Source organism: Porites lutea, chromosome 6 (genome assembly GCF_958299795.1).
Source record: "Porites lutea chromosome 6, jaPorLute2.1, whole genome shotgun sequence".
Taxonomy (NCBI): domain Eukaryota; kingdom Metazoa; phylum Cnidaria; class Anthozoa; order Scleractinia; family Poritidae; genus Porites; species Porites lutea.
The window spans coordinates 19,088,804-19,104,757 of NC_133206.1; the positions used below are offsets into that span (position 1 = coordinate 19,088,804).

Here is a 15,954-nt window from a genome sequence, read left to right on the forward strand (position 1 = left end):
AGATTCCCGGAGGAAAGAAAGACCAAAATTTTTAGGAATGGGGGAAAAAGTAAGAAATAAATAACGTTTTCTCTTTCAGAGCAATATTTAAGTAAAGACATGTGTACTGTGAGCCACGGATGCAATCGAAAAATAGACTTATTCCTTAATGAAACGTACACTTGGTAAAATATACATACGTGCACCGACAAAACCATGGATATAATAAAAATAGAGTTCTTCCTAAATGAAACGTAAACTTGTAAATTACACATACGTGCATGGACAAAACTCAAATTATCCGTCACTGCGACTCTTTTTCAAAAGCAAAAACACAGATTTTATCTAGCCTTCACTACCTGAAAGAAACTGGAGACTCAAAAATCCTACCTTGATTTCATGGGAATCACGTTGCCACCATCACGAATTCTTTAGTTGCAAAAATCTAGGGCAATTGGAAGCTATAAGATGTCAAAGATCAATTTCAATAAACCGATTTTAAAAGAAAAATTAACGATAAAAAGTAACCCGCGCACCAGTCGCGAGTAACGTACTTACATATGGAAAAAATGTACCAAATAGGATTCAGCAAAATGAGGATATTTAGGTCATTCACGTTGACTTTGGGTGTTCCTACGTTTTATGACCGTGTAAATATCATATGGGGTGGAGTAGGAGGTGGGAAGATTTTTTCTACATGAAACTATAGGTATTTATAGGTGTTTAATTGGGTAGAGTTAAAAGGCGACGCAGCTTTTTTGTAAGTATTTATATTTAACATCGGAAATTTTAAATCTTTTCTGATTGGTCGTGCTGTGTGGAAAATTTGATTCAGCCAATCAGAAGCACCACCTAGATCTGGGTAGTGACACGTCCTCAGTATGGAATTTCTGCGCTCGTTTCTCAGACGTCACTTCGCCGGGAAACCAGTGATGGCGTCGAGAAATGTAGACTGTTTTCTCAGGCTAGCCAATTACAACTGTCAGGTACTCCCTGCTTAGAAATATTTCCAGTACTGAAAGCAATGGTTTTGCTAAATTTGTGACCAAAATTGTTATCGAGAATAGCTCAGAATTGACATTTGAAAGCACATTTTTGTCAGAGTGAGTTCAACTGACATTAGCCCTATTTTGGTCTGAAATGGGGTAGCCCAAATTTTCTGTTAGTGTTCCCCAAGGAGACGAGTCAGAGACTTGTCTCCAGTCTTACCCTGACTTCTGTAGACAATTTTCGCCATACGAATCTCGCTATACTCTTGGTGGAATAGTGGTAAACAGAAACGCCGCAGCAGTGGATCAATATCCATGCCTAACCAAGTTCCGACCAAAAAACGCAACCTAAAAAAATGTTAGATATTTAGTTGAGGTCATGTTCTGAGTCACTGGTCCATGAACCCAGATACTTAAAGTTCAATTACTTCCTTGTCTAGTGTTTTGAGGCCAGCATCAACTTGATGGTAAAAGGACGTGTATTTTGTCTTCTTTGCATTTGGTATAACACCAACCTTGGGCAACGCTTCCTGAACATTTCTGCGTAGCTCTTGCACTGGTTGAAACTGATCGCTAAAAAAAATGTTTATTAACAGGTAGGATATTAGGTCGAGTATTTTCGTTTCCTTCACTTTGATACTAAGTCGATCACCTCAGAGTGTTAACTCTTTTCTTTTTATAAAAAATCAGAATATTCACAAGTGGAACTGGATAAACGTTGTCCTTTGTAACTTAAATGGTATCCGATTGACGTTGGAAGGCCTTTGTTTACCGATGAAACTCGTATCAACATACTGAGACAATATGAGCAAATACAAAACAAAGACTACTTTGATTTTCAACCAATCAAGACTGGCACTCTTTTATACCGACGCTGTGCTTCGTGTTTATTACGTTATGGAAAGGTTTCTTGGGTTAGTTTATTTTCATGACCTTGTCGTCACGTTCTAGTCCTTATATATATATATAAAACAGAATAGTCGTATTTTATTGCCCAGCATAAAGCCTCTTGCGGTACTTGGACAATGACGAGACTGGTTGATTGCTTAAGCATCACAGAGGGACGTTCAGCTATTTTTAACTATTTTTATCTATTTCATGAAAAACATACTTAGGATAATGAAAGTTAAAACTAACAGGTAATAAGTGATTTCAAAAGAGTAGCACTTAACTTGAGTGAAAACTAACAATTAAGGACTTAGACGATATATGGCTATAAACAAACTTTACGCGAGGCCGAACATGCAAATTGCTTTCATTGACAGATGCATTCGGTTGCTATACACAACCGTTTCAAACAAATTCAGGTACATGTAAAAATGCACGTTCGATACCTTAACCTTGGAATATCTCGGAAGTCGGTTTGAACTTCATTAACGGGTCCGTAATTATGAAAATTACTATAATTACATTAAGAATATTTGCCCAGCCTTCGCAGGGCTGCGTCTAGTTCACTTGATATTCTGACATAGTAACCAGACAGATCAATTCATTTTTTCAAGTAAAAGTCTACTCTGAAGGAGCAAACATCCCGCCTTGTCCTGTTCTGTCTGCTCTATGCTCAGTCGGGGAAATAGAACTGATGGTTAAGATGAAAAGCGCTCTTTTTTACCGATGCAACTTGGCGAGGAGTATTTGCCTAGGAATTCAGTGATTGCATGGGCAAGGAAGCTTTAAGATGGCGTGAGTTTTCGACCGTAACGAAAGGTCTTTAAAAACAACAAGTACATTAAAAATATTTGTCCTTTCCGTCCAACGTCTGCTTATAGGTCGCATGAAATTTGCCACATTTAAGCTAACAAGGATCAATTCTTTTTTGAAGTCAAAACCTATTCTGAAGGAGCCAATTTTCTGGGTCTACTTCAAAAACAGTGTGTCAAAAATGTGGTAAGAAAACACATTAAAAAGAAAACTCTTTTATGTACTGCAACACGGGTGATATAATCTCTTACTGCTGTTCGTAAGTATGCCACCATTATTGGCTACAACAAAATGGGCATAAATTTTGGTGGCATGGTTGTTTTGATTTAGAACATTGCTTGATCACTCAGTGCTGGACCTTGCTGCTTTTTATGGTACTTTTTTAAAGATATGACTGAATCTGTATAATAGCTGACAAAGTAATGTTGTTTTGATTTGCAACTAACAAATACCTCTTTTTAAAATGTTCCAGATAAGTTGAGCGTGTGCAGATTTGGTCTATGAGCATTGTCCTTTCATAATGAGAAGAAAGAACATAAAAACTATTATGAGTAGAAGTTCAGAGAGGTGTTAAGCATAAGGAAATACACTAAATTAAGTTAAACTTAAGAAATGCTGGCATTCAAACGTCATCAGTAACGTAATATTTTGAAAAAAAGCAAAGAAAAAACAGTGACCGGCCATGCCATTTAGTGAATTTCCGGGCTCTATGTTTTGATAATCAATTTTATGCTCAGTTTGCGAAAAATGTTGCTATTGTAGGAAGGGTGGTAAAGAAGCAAAAGAAAACAGTATAGCAAAAATGTGAAAAGCGACTCGTGAGTTATTGCAAGACCGCTACGCTGCGTCTCTGTTTTCTCAGACATTACCCTAATAGCCTTTATTTGAGTCAATGTGCTTATTAATAAGAACCCTTGAAACAATGTAAAATTTTGAACCACGCATTGCAGTGGATTAAAAACAAGGATTATTCAAGTATATCATTTACAACATAAGTAACGTTACCGTTCACTGAGGATCTCGTTTCAGACTTTAAACAGCTTTAGAGTAACAACTGCCTCGAGGATGTTAGTCTAAAAATATCTTTCCTTACGACCCACGATTCTTGGTGCTTATGAGCGAATACAATATAATACTTAATGAAACTTTTTCTTCTTGAAAGGCACTTAACAGCATAAATAGGCATTAGTAAGGATATTACTGCACTGAAAGGTGAAATTGAATGGAACTTAAGTGAAACGTGTTTTAAACTTCCTTTGAGGTTAAGAGGTTGACCACAAAAAGGCCTTCCTAATTTCACAAACTTCAGTGGCATTTTGTTTCATGTATTGAATCAGTAAAAACCTCTTAACACTGAACAACAAATGTTTACTGTTTCTCATTGGTAGATTATTTTTACAGTAAATAATAAAGGGACAAGGGTTTTGCCCATCCCTATTCCGGCAGCCGAGGTGAAAAATGGAAGGGAACGAGTTAGCCTTGTGACGTCATAGGTAACCGGAAGTGAGCAATCCACCCATGTTTCGGATGATTTGAAGTATAAAAGCGAGATTAATATACAAATTACAAATAAACAACCCAAACAGTTACAGAGAATTGACTTGTAACAACGCAGAGCCGTGAAGTGTCGCTCGGCCGGGATTAAATGGGGCGCCTAGAAGGATCACATTTTGTGTCACGGTTAGTGGTAAGTTTAGCTACTTTGGCAAGTGTTTGTTCCCAATGCACAGAGCCATTAAAGACATGTTCCAACGGACTTTGCGACGGTAAGGAGTGTGAGACCAACGTAACGAACAATGCAGTTGAAGCCATAGTGGCTATAATGAGCGTTTCTGTGGTGTTGATCATCGGTTTAGTGATGCTGTTGGTGTACATATGCCTCAAGCAAGGACCCCGGTCACAAAACAACGATTCTACGAACGATTCTAATATGGTAACGTGTGAAAACACTGCTATTGAAATTCCAGATTACTTGCTTAGGAGACGCTTTTCTTCCTTAAGCACGACGTCGGGTCCACCGCCGTATTTTAGTCTCTTTAACTTCATTTGTAATGAAAATGGAGAGATTCCTAACACTGTTATAGGACAAAACTTTAGAACTGAAAATCTACCGGTCCCGAGCACGTCCGAGCAACCTCCCGAATATGGAGTGTTGTTCGGGACGCCGCCGCCTTACGATGTGGTCGTTCTGCGGAGTGAATCGTCAACCACAGGTTTTGAGACACAAGGCGATACAAGATCGTAAACTTCGCGAGGAAACAAAAGATTGAATCTGGTCTAACTTTTAGACACTGAAATTGCTGGTTTAAGCACTTTTGAAACACAAAAAATAAGGGATCAATATGAAACACACTGAAGTGTGTCGCTTTGATCTGACGTCACCTGCACCGGTTGTGTTATCCACGAAGGGGATCGACAGGACGAAAATGACGCAGAAGGTAAACTGACAAACTTGTGAATACCTCAACACCGGCTAGACTCCTTTCGTTTGAGTTTCCTTTCAGAGTAAGGAAGATTTTACCGTATGTCATGTATAGATTTATAGTGAAGGTTAATTAGACTAAATTTCGTATCGCCGGATTTGCGTTTTTTTTTTTTGGAGACTTAGCAGGTTTGGGATCCCAGTGCATGTCTAGTTTAGATTCAGTTCACAGTGATTTCTAGAGGCCGGATTGCCAACTGAAGCAAGAACAAGCAGGAAGCGAAGGCGTTGTGGTGGTACAGTTCCTTAAAACTGAATATCTACTGGTTTCAATAACCTGAATAACATGCTACTCACTGAGACTTTCGTACCGTAATTCAGAACTTAAAAAGCGTCTGATTGTTATAAATGGTGGAAATGCAGAGTATAAGGGAGAAAATTACATTGAAACAAAAACAAGCAAGTGCGGGAGAGGATACTATCCCCTCTTGGCTACGTGACAATTTAGCCATTTTTTGTAGGGCCAGTGAGGCCATCATCCCGGAAAGGGAGCGTCAAGAAGTAAGCTCACAAACGGAAATAGGCAAAGCTTTGTGACAATTGTTTACTTTTGCGACAAGATATTTAAAAAATAAAAACTTACTGGACAAAAGGCCCTATCTATCTATTTATTTACTCTGAATTTCTAGAGAACATTACAGAGCAGTCATTGGGGCATTTGGCTTAGAACAGCGTTTTACAGTAACCTGTTCCAAGCGTTTAGATCGTGGGGATGGCGCAAAAAGGTGTGAGCAGAAAAAAAACGAGGGGGTGGGGTAGGGGTGAGAGCGAGGAAACGCCTGTAAGACTTTTTAACAAAAGCTCGTCCGGTATACCCTGTGATTGGTCTATTTTGACAGCTCTTGTCAGCACTAAGAGATTCATTACGTTGATTGGAAATGTGATGCGCTAGCAATGAGATTACACATCAGGTTATCTTGAAAGCATGGTGAGGTGATTTGAATAAGCAACACGGGTAATGTGGAATATCATCCCTGAGGCAGGATCTCGTCAACGGAAAGTAGGGCTTCGGAAATTTTACCATTTATTGGCTTTTAAACGAGCTCTTTCCTTTCAGTTAAATACGCCCATGAGCCTTCTTTTGATATGAGTCTTTGTTTGTTTAGCCTGCGAATACAGCCGTTTCACTTTGGCCTTGTTCCTCGCCGGACGGTTCGCCTTGGTGGCTACTCAAGTACAACAGTTTAACACAGTTGGAGTCGCTACAACAGTAGGAAAGCGTGGACGAATTGGCATTGAATGTATATAGAAGAAAAGAAAATGCAGCTGCTTTAGTCCTGAAATTCCTGAAGGCTGGCTGTCAAAACATTCACCTGAATATTTTGAAAGCCGATTGTGTGAAAAGGAACAAATGCGCTAGTCTCGGGACGTACTTTGAGATCTCTATTCACTTAACAAGTCTTTCAAAGCTACGCGTTGAAGCTTTTACTGCCAAACAAATTCAAACCGCATTTCAATAACAACAACAAAAACCGACAGCAGCTAGTATATGATCTGTTGAGTGAAAATCAACGGCAGAGAAAGTGGAACGAGTAATACTTGCCAGTTCTTTCATTTTTGGAGGTAAAGGATATATTCGCTTGCAGAAAACAAATATTAAAGATGAATACAGGCATATATTTTTGTTAATTCAGTAAACAGTGCGGTTTGTTGCCCGTTGCTTGATTGACAACATTTAACACCGGAAACTACGTTCGGATTGCTAGCCGACAAAGTGGGCGGAATGACCTTTTGAAAACAAATCTCACAGGCGTTCCCTCCTTTCTCCCTCTTTTCCACTATCCGAACGCCTGGAGCAAGCTACGTTTTACAGTTGTGCTTATATATATATAAAAAATGTTTTACGTGTAATTAGTACGAAGTAAGGGCCCTTTCTTGGAAATCCTGATACTTTCAAAAAGTAGAACAGGCACTGTAAGTTTCAGCCCACAAACAACCGAAAATTGAAAAAGCCAGATGTAATAATACTGATGTCATGTCAGAGCGTAGAATCTTGAGTCCACCCACCCCCTTTCCCGAGAATGGTTGCGAACCTATGACCTGCTAAACACCAGACGGATGCACAGGGTCCATAAGTTTGAACGTCTTTTAAAAATGGCAAAGTATAAATCTTGGTCGCTTCGCAAACTTAATAAGCACAATTAAGAACCTAGTCTCCTGGCACAATGCCGGATCTTTACGGTTCCAGTTTGAATTGATTCCCGACTCCATATCTCCTGATCAGGAGCTTCTACAGATCTTCATTTTGAAAATAAATGACCACTAGCATTTCCTCGTAGGCGCAAATGACCGTTCAGTCTTAAGAGCAACGGCGGAAAGCCAAGCTTTGCGAGCTTTAAGCATAAATATTTACTGTAAGCCTGTAAGTACTTATAGGATTAGTCTTAAGTACGCAGACGCCGGGTTCCGTCATGTGGCTGCTGAACTGACTTGAACTTTAGTCGTTTGGAGTTCTATGTCAGTTTTGCTTTTGAGGAAAACTCAATTTAAAAAAGCAACATTCCAGTCCTTTACTCAGCTGTTATTTACAGCCCCTTATCCACTAACCCATAGAAACAACCCTTTTCGAATCCGTGTTGGTGAAATAACAAAAAGATCTTTGCTAGACATTTGATTCCAGAACAACTGAATTTAACGATCTTCCGCGATCCGATCAACATTCTGGGTTTAAAGTTGAGCATGCAGTCAGTAAGCCTCTGATAACTTATCTAGTTTTTACACAGTCATAAGTTTAAATTCAGTATTTTTTAAGACCTAGTATCTTTTCCACCCTCTCTCACGAGGTTAGTCTTACCACCTTACAGCTTGTCTGCATTCAAGATTTATCCGCTTTTCTCTACATTAGGGATGAATAAACGTAAGTTATCAAGGCAAAAAGTTGTATCTGCTTTAAAATGACATCCGTGATATCCTTAACTTGACTTGGCCTCGCGCGATTACATAAACCATTTAACTGACCCCAAGAGCCATATGGCTCTTGCTGACCCATATATAGTTGTATCACCTAGAAATGTAGTACCAACCTTCATTTTGACAAAAGGCTTATATTCAGTTATTAAACACGGAAACAGGCCTGCGGGTGGCCCCTTAAGATACACCGTTTCTGTCTTACGGGTTATGGTACGCGACCATGTTTGCCACGTAGTTATATAAAAGGCAACCATGACTTTCTAGATGTGATAATACCATCATCGTCAGTTCGACCTGGTAGCTTAGCCGTCTCTCTGGGGTAGGAAGTAAGCTATGGCTACAGATGCGGGAAATACTCGTTCCCCTACACCAAAGCGGTGTATCTTAAGGTCTCTATCATCACTATTTTTTCGCCCCATTCCTAAATTAAGAGTTCCAACATTACGAAATTCCATTGACCTCTCAGCGTGAATAGACCTCAGTTTTGTAGAAGAAAGTATCAGTTCAGTATCCTTTAGAGCGGTTTTCACTTGACTGTCGTAAAACCAAAACCAAAGTAAATACACTAGCCAACCAAAGGGCGTAGTAAAACCAAAACCAAACCAATTCCTCAATTACTTTCGACAGTCAAGTGAAAACCGCTCTATAGACGACAAAGAATCTGGAATTGGTTGCCTTCTTTACTAACTAGCTCCCATTCCGCATTTAAAAAATAATCTGAAGGGTGACTATCTCATTGATGGTCGATCAGTCGCTTATTTTTTGTTGTTTCTGTGCACTTTGTCCTTAGCGAGGTATTTCATATCAATATAACGTACGGAAGCCTATTAATGTATTTCAAGAAGCTACTAGCTCCGCAAGGCTCCCCTATCACATTGGTTTAAAATTTAATTAACAACTTTTGTTTTAAGTGTTAAAAGTTTTGTTGTGTGGGCGACGAAATAAACAAATGAATAAACAAGAGCCTACTTACAAGCTATTTTGTTTGAGTTTATTTGACTGCATTTAGTTTTGGAAGAAAACATAAAGCCTATCGATCAACAGAATAGGCCACTTCCCAGTTCCAAAAACCCTCACTTTCAAAATGAGGCCAAGTGTACAGCCTTTCTTGTGAATATGTGTTTTATTTGCATAAGAATGAAAAATCATTTCCTCATCAAAGGTTGAACACTTAACCTCGTTTTCATACAGAGGCCCGGGGGAACTCGGAAATGGCCTATTAAATAACATATTTATAACTCCAACAAGCTATTCATTCTTATTGCCTTTTTGCAGCCCCGATTTAAGCATTTTAGGTAACGAGTTCGTACATTCTGATTGGCTATAAACAGCCCTGATTTCAGCATTGAAATAACGCGCACTGACAGTGGTACTTGAATGTGTTCTATCACCTCTTGGGCGATCTTGTTCTTTATAAACGCAAACATTGAAAATAAGGACTCGGCTGGCCTTACCATTAAATTATTGTACATTGTTTATCTGCTCTGTTATTTTCGCTGTCAGCAGAATCGGGTGAAAGGGTCAAATCTGTTTATACAGTTACCATGGCAACAATGAAAACATAACGAACCCTGCCGTCAGCTTTATTCAATAAAGAAGAAAGAAATGAGGAAGTACGTTGTCCAAGAAATATTTAATTTACTGCCACGCTAGCGGAAACTTCTACTCTCTTACTTTTTGTAAACACCGCCAATTCTTCCCTGCAGGGGTCATATATTTAAGAAAAAAAAGTCCCTGATCTAAATTTAGATCAACAGTTGTAAGTTAACCACTAACCAATGAGTGACGAAAGTGAAACGTCATAATTTAACTAGAACAAAGTGACGTGGTGTCCTTTTCTTGGTCAGTGACAGTTACCATATTAGTATTACACATTCTTTTCCCCTTAAATTTATTACTTGTTTAAAATCGAAGGGTCTGTACTGTCTTCGAGTTTTCGTTTGAAGAAAAAAATGTTTCAATGAGTGAATACCTATATCTAGGTGCAAAACCGTGAATCAGGTACTTACGATAATTAAGCCAACATATAAGTACATTGTGAGAGTTGGAATCTTTGCTAACATCATAGACGGAAAATGCATTAATTCAATATTAAAAACTGACTTGTTCCCTTGCCAAATGACCCCAATTTCAACTTGAAAAACTTTTGACCTAAATAAAACTTCTGTCTTCGTAATCTATGCTAGATTAGATGCAAACATTTTGTTTTCCTCCAATTTTACGTGATGTGACTGAACAGCATTCACATGCAAATAAAGAGTATTCATGAAGACCGCCAACTGCTGCCAAGATACGTTACTCGCATCGTTTCACATGAACAAAAACGTAAATAGCGGTCCACTAACCGACTGAAATAAAAATATCCCAGCGCACTATGACGAAGCAGAAATTGAACTTTTGAACAAAACACAGCGAAGCAGGATTCAGTGTTAAGTCAAGTTAAGTACGTCTGGGATTGAAAACATGTCTTTAGTACACATCTTGGTAGCAGTTTATTTCGTGAGCCAACCTGTGGCTACAAGAGGAAACGGCACAAACGAAAACAACAGCCAAGTGATCGATAACATAAAGTGCGGTTTAATGAACATTTCTTGTGCCTTTGGAAAGGTTTGTAAAGGAGGTGTTTGCATCGATGTCGGAAAAAATTCGACGGAATCCGAGCCAACGAAAATGACTTACCAAGAAGAAACAGACCCAACATACGAAGTAATAATGGACTCAACTCCTAGTACTACTTCGCGAAGGCAATTGAAAACTGACACCACTAAGTCTCACAGTTTCATAACCGGAAATCAGGAGTTTGCAATCGCGATTGTTGGATTCTGTGTTCTGTTCTTTAATTTTTGCTTGATATCTTTCTGCCTGGGACGAATGAAAAGAAGACGATTGGCGCAGTTACAGCACCAAAGGCTCCAAGAGGCAACGCGCAGTTCTCAAGCTTCACAAACGGGGGACTGGAATGCTGAACAACTGAACATGGGGATTGATAATTTTGCGCTCAATGGCGAGCTCGATGCGTTCTCTAGTGATTTTACGTTTCCCCAAGTGCGTTTGCCACCTTACGACTTCTCGTCGGCTTACCATAAACCCAGGCCCATGGAGGAAGGGGACACGGTAGAAGGCGAATTACCCAACCAGGTCAGCATCGATGTTGAGAACATCGATGAGGACCCCCCACCATACAACGATCAACAGTTCGATCATTTGAACAGCCCACCGAGCTACGATGAACTTTTAGTGGTTCGGAGCAACGTGGAAGAAAGCACTTCTTAACAATAATACAGTGTACCACAATTAGAGATATATATGTACGATAATCAGCAAACATACTTGGCAGTATATGGCCATTGTTTACACTTCAAAATAACAGCTATACTGATATGAAAGCTGAAACCTCTCATCGGTTTTTTGGATTCTGGATCCTTCAAGGGTGATGCTGTGTTCACTGTTACAGTGTGAAATAATGAATGACTATGTAATGTACACAGCTATGATAATGTATTATAACGTACGACAAAAGGTAGGGCGCAAGACTGAGGTCATTATAAATAGATAAAAAAGATCAAGAGATTACGAAACGTGAAACGTGTTGAAATAATAAAGTTAAATTCTGACAGGGGCACCCGACAACGGTTTCCCCCTAAATGCATTAAAAACACTTTTTAGGCTATCCAGAGTACTTTTAGAACTGAAGAAATACATTTTCATCGTCGCTATAAAATTTATATCTGTTCGGTCATCCTTGTGCAACTTGAGTCTTTTCGAAATTACCAGGGTTTCAGTATTATTTACCCGAAAATTTGAGATGCAATTTATAGTCTTTCGAAAGTGAGAATTTTTCTGATTCCTCTTTCTATCGCATTTTCGAATCCGAAAATGCTGAGTTTCCTTTTCCTGTGAAAAATAACTTACTCTGGGGAGTGAACTGCGAAAAATTAAACTTCAGAAAATCGTAGGGAATTTTTTTAATAAGTTTCGAAAATTGTACATGAATGGAACGGTCATGTAGAAATTCTTAGCCTTCCTCCGAAGAGATATTTTACCGAAAACTGTCGTTGGGTGCCTCTGTTCTGAGTCCCATGGCAGCCCCACCAGGAACAAACATTGACTGCTGGTGTCGTAATAAATACTGGTGAACCAAATAATAAGTGTAGTGTTTTATAATATAAATTTTCGGCATCTCCAGCTGGATTAACCAATTGTATCATAAACCTCGTAAAACCTTTCTATGGCCGAGTCTTTCGTGAATGCGAAGAAACTAGCACGCAGAAGGGGAAACTAGCCATGTTCAAGCACTGGAAATGTTAAAGATAAGAAAGACATTTACATGAATTAATAAAACTGCGGAAAGGAATCAAAACGTCATTTGCTATTGAACAGAAAAACTTAAACCATCCACTCTTGCTTAAACCAATTTAAAAATATATCAATAAATTCTGTTATTTGTGGTAACTAAACTTTTTATAGTGTCTATTTCTAACTAAACATGAACGCGAAGCCAAAAAGTGTAGAACCATATGTAAATTTCCTAAGAAAGTAACCCTCATATTAGGAGCCCTGAGGTTATTAAAGTCATAAAAGGTGTCGACATAAGTATTCAAAAAGACTGCAAATCAGTCGGGTTTTTCGTTTTTACAGTAACTCAACGGCTTTTTAATAGGAGCCAAATTAAGGCTGATCCACCTCCAGAAAGGTCCCCTTCCCATCCTTTCTTTTGGAAACAAATTCCACCACGTAAAAGAAATTTAAGACCTTCACCATACGTGCAAACTTGGTGAAGTCTAAGACTTATTACCATTTAAGTAAATCTGTCAACAAATCTTTGATTCTTCTCATCTTTCGCCGTTGTTACTGTGCTGGCCCACAGGAGGAAATACGTATTCTAGCAGATAACGTCGGTTGACCTTGGGCCAACGGTAACTTTATCTCAATTCTGTATAGAATCTTTCATTGTAGTTGGTAAAACTATTTTGGGGGTAAAAGAGAATCTGGGTAAAATCTTAAGCATTATGGTCTGCTTTGTCTTGTTTCTTATCGTTTAACTAATCCCTGAGGAAGTAAATACTATTTCAAACTGACTGCTGTCAAAACATCTTTTTCCTCGTCGAACTTCGTTTCTCGGCGCGATGTCTAACTACAATCTCAGCCAAAATTAAACGGAAAGGCAAACATCCTCCTCCCGAAGTCAAGGAAGAAGTAGCGCGAAAGCCAAAATGCGCCCTTTTTCCATCTTTATAAAGGAAAACTCGGGTTTCTTTCCACACAGACTCTAGTCGAAAAAGGTGGTAACGAACATTATAAAATACAATTCAGGTGCTAACTATTACCTAAATGTACGGGATACGTTCAATGATGACCAGTAGAAAGGTCTACCAGAAGAGAGCGGACAAACTTAGCCGCTGTGCTGCTAGAGGAACTCCGCCTTCGCTTTGGCAAACATTTACGAGACACCGACAATCTTGATCACGCGAAGAACACCTTTCGCGCAATTTAACTTTGCATTGGGAAAAAGCAAAGACAAGGAGATTAAGAGGCTGCATTATGCTATCGAACCAAGTTGGCCTTCTCTAATAGAGCTTGTGGATTTCCCTTTTTTTTTTTTGGCCAAAAAAGTGAAGAAATGTCGCTTTGCAAACCTCTCTCTCCAATTAACTGTAATTACCGTAGCAAGTTGTTTTATATACTTACAGTGTGTAATACGTTCTACAGACAACTGCAACTAAATAATGGAAAATCCTCGGGAGTAATTACAGACCAGGGGCAAGAAAGATGCCAGCACGGCTTTTTCATCGACTTGTCTTGAATGTTTCTTGTATATGTTTTCAAAACATTAAAATCGTTTGCGGCAAATTTTCTACTGAAAAGGTTTGTGAATATTTCTTTCAGGTTTTGCTTGTCATACAACTGAGCCGCCTGTAATTTGCTAAGAAAATTAGGCTATATAATCAGATCATATCAAATTTAATGGAATCGACTGCCTTTTTTTATCCTTTCGAGGGATTACTTGCGCTGGCCGGCCTCATTTGTCGGCGATAAAACACTTTTTTGCTGAAATACGAATTCGACGTTCTTGCGGTTAGCAATAAGATAATGAAGAGCAAATAAAAAGACTTTCAACGCACTGAACTTTTTATCTTTTGTACAACAAACAACAAAGTGTACGCACCGTTTAACGTCAACATTTGCCCTTGGACAGCTCTTAAAACTATCTAGATGACAGACAGACGTTTTGTAGTTTTGTATCTGATAGTATGTAGCATCATCTACTCAGAGGTCAAACTAGTTATTCCCTTCCCTCTTATGTAGTTTTGACCAAAAAGGTTCCCCTTCTACAATTTGAAATGCTACCCCTTTCAGAGACGCTATCATGAAAACAAGAGGCGTTTTTGTAAAATCTTAAGGTACATGTAGTTAAATATATCGGCCATAGCATGGACCACTTTTCTACCTAAATGGCAGTTTTCCTTACCCTCCTTTATACCTCAAAATGATTATCCTGTGAAATTTCTACCCTTAAATAGTGCCTTTAGCCTCAAAACGGTACTCCTTTGGGAGCGACACATCGCCCTATTGTCCATAATGGAGTACCCTCGGATTAACCTTGGGTGCGGCGGTGGGTATCGATTAGCAAAATAATCTGTGTAAAGCCGGAAAAATACAGCGTGAGATAATGTTGTCGTCCTACTATCACCTGTTTAAGTGATATCGGCAAGGCACATAAAAAGTGAGTATCATCTTCATTACACAGGTAATCAAAACAATATGTCGCAGCGACTAGCGAATCACCCTCTCAGGGCTCTCGTTTGATCCGTATAGACCGTTTGAGTTCCTGCCTTACGTGTAATACTGAGGTGATAAATGGCTGTTCTTATATGTGTGCAGACAAAAGCGAATTTATGCCGGGAAATGTGGAGATGTCTTTTCTTGTTTCTTCCTGTGGCATTTCAGATAGGTTCATGCGCCGAAAATTCCACAGAGGAAGCTTGCAAATCGTGTCAACTTGCGGATCTGACAGCAAAACACAAGATTTATAACTGGCTCGTTCTTGGTATTGTGTTACTGCTACTCGTACTGCTACTTGTTGTGGTTGGTTTTCTTTGCTACCGAATGTGGCCAAGGGATCGTTCTGCGTGTGAAAGGGCCGTCTTTAGATACAACCTAGCACAAGATCAACAACGTGTTATAATATCGGATATTTCGAGCTCACGGACATCGCCAGGCGAGCAAGACATTTAGCGGATAAAGGCAGCACTTGCTTGTGACACAAGGTTGAAGTCTACAAAAGACGCCGGCGTTCGGCAATGCGTGGTTTATGTCAGCCAGGAAAATAGAAGAAGAAAAAGAGCAATGAAACCTTCGCTGTGCTGGAAAACACTCGTCGTCAATGCTTTTTATTACTTCAATGTTTCGATCGACCAGAAAACCTTCGCCATTAAATCTGTTATTTTTGTTCATAGTGCCACGGTGCATATAACGGAAACGGCTGTTTTAATTACCAGCCTTTTTGTTTACAAATCAACAAGTAAGCTTAGGGAAGCGTTTCCTTTTGGAGTCACGAAAGTTTAAGGGTGGTCACGCCACCCTTCTCAGAGACTGTTTCCTGCTCACTCGAAGCCATGGAAACGAGGATGAGCAGATATCAAGTACGTACAGGCACTGCAATTTAGACAACAAAGAGGAATTTAAACATTCTTCTCACTCAGGTTAAACAGTTTAATCTGATAACGACTAATAACTAAGCCACCAAGGGTAAGCAGGATGTGAGAACAGACTACACTCCCTGTAACTTACTTTAATCACAGAAGGGAGACCTAATAGTGGTAACAACATGTGGTTGGTATACCGATCAAGTGGATAAAATGTAATTCTGAAAACAAGATAGGATCCTAAACA

The 15,954-nt window shown here is 39.2% G+C and overlaps 2 protein-coding genes across 2 annotated transcripts; both read left to right on the forward strand.

Moving 5' to 3' along the window:
* Positions 1-4,184: 4,184 nt before the first annotated feature.
* On the forward strand, positions 4,185-5,743 carry LOC140941460 (uncharacterized). Its single transcript, XM_073390455.1, has one exon. It carries the CDS (start codon positions 4,315-4,317, stop codon positions 4,912-4,914), a length of 600 nt encoding a protein of 199 aa, XP_073246556.1. The 5' UTR covers positions 4,185-4,314; the 3' UTR covers positions 4,915-5,743.
* Positions 5,744-10,323: 4,580 nt separating this feature from the next.
* Positions 10,324-12,589, forward strand: LOC140941457 (uncharacterized). The gene has a single exon (XM_073390451.1). It carries the CDS (start codon positions 10,525-10,527, stop codon positions 11,332-11,334), a length of 810 nt encoding a protein of 269 aa, XP_073246552.1. The 5' UTR covers positions 10,324-10,524; the 3' UTR covers positions 11,335-12,589.
* Positions 12,590-15,954: the final 3,365 nt, after the last annotated feature.

Coding starts and splice junctions, on each gene's coding strand:
- LOC140941460 (XM_073390455.1), top strand. CDS start 4,315: ATGGGGCGCCTAGAAGGATCACATTTTGTGTCACGGTTAGTGGTAAGT.
- LOC140941457 (XM_073390451.1), top strand. CDS start 10,525: ATGTCTTTAGTACACATCTTGGTAGCAGTTTATTTCGTGAGCCAACCT.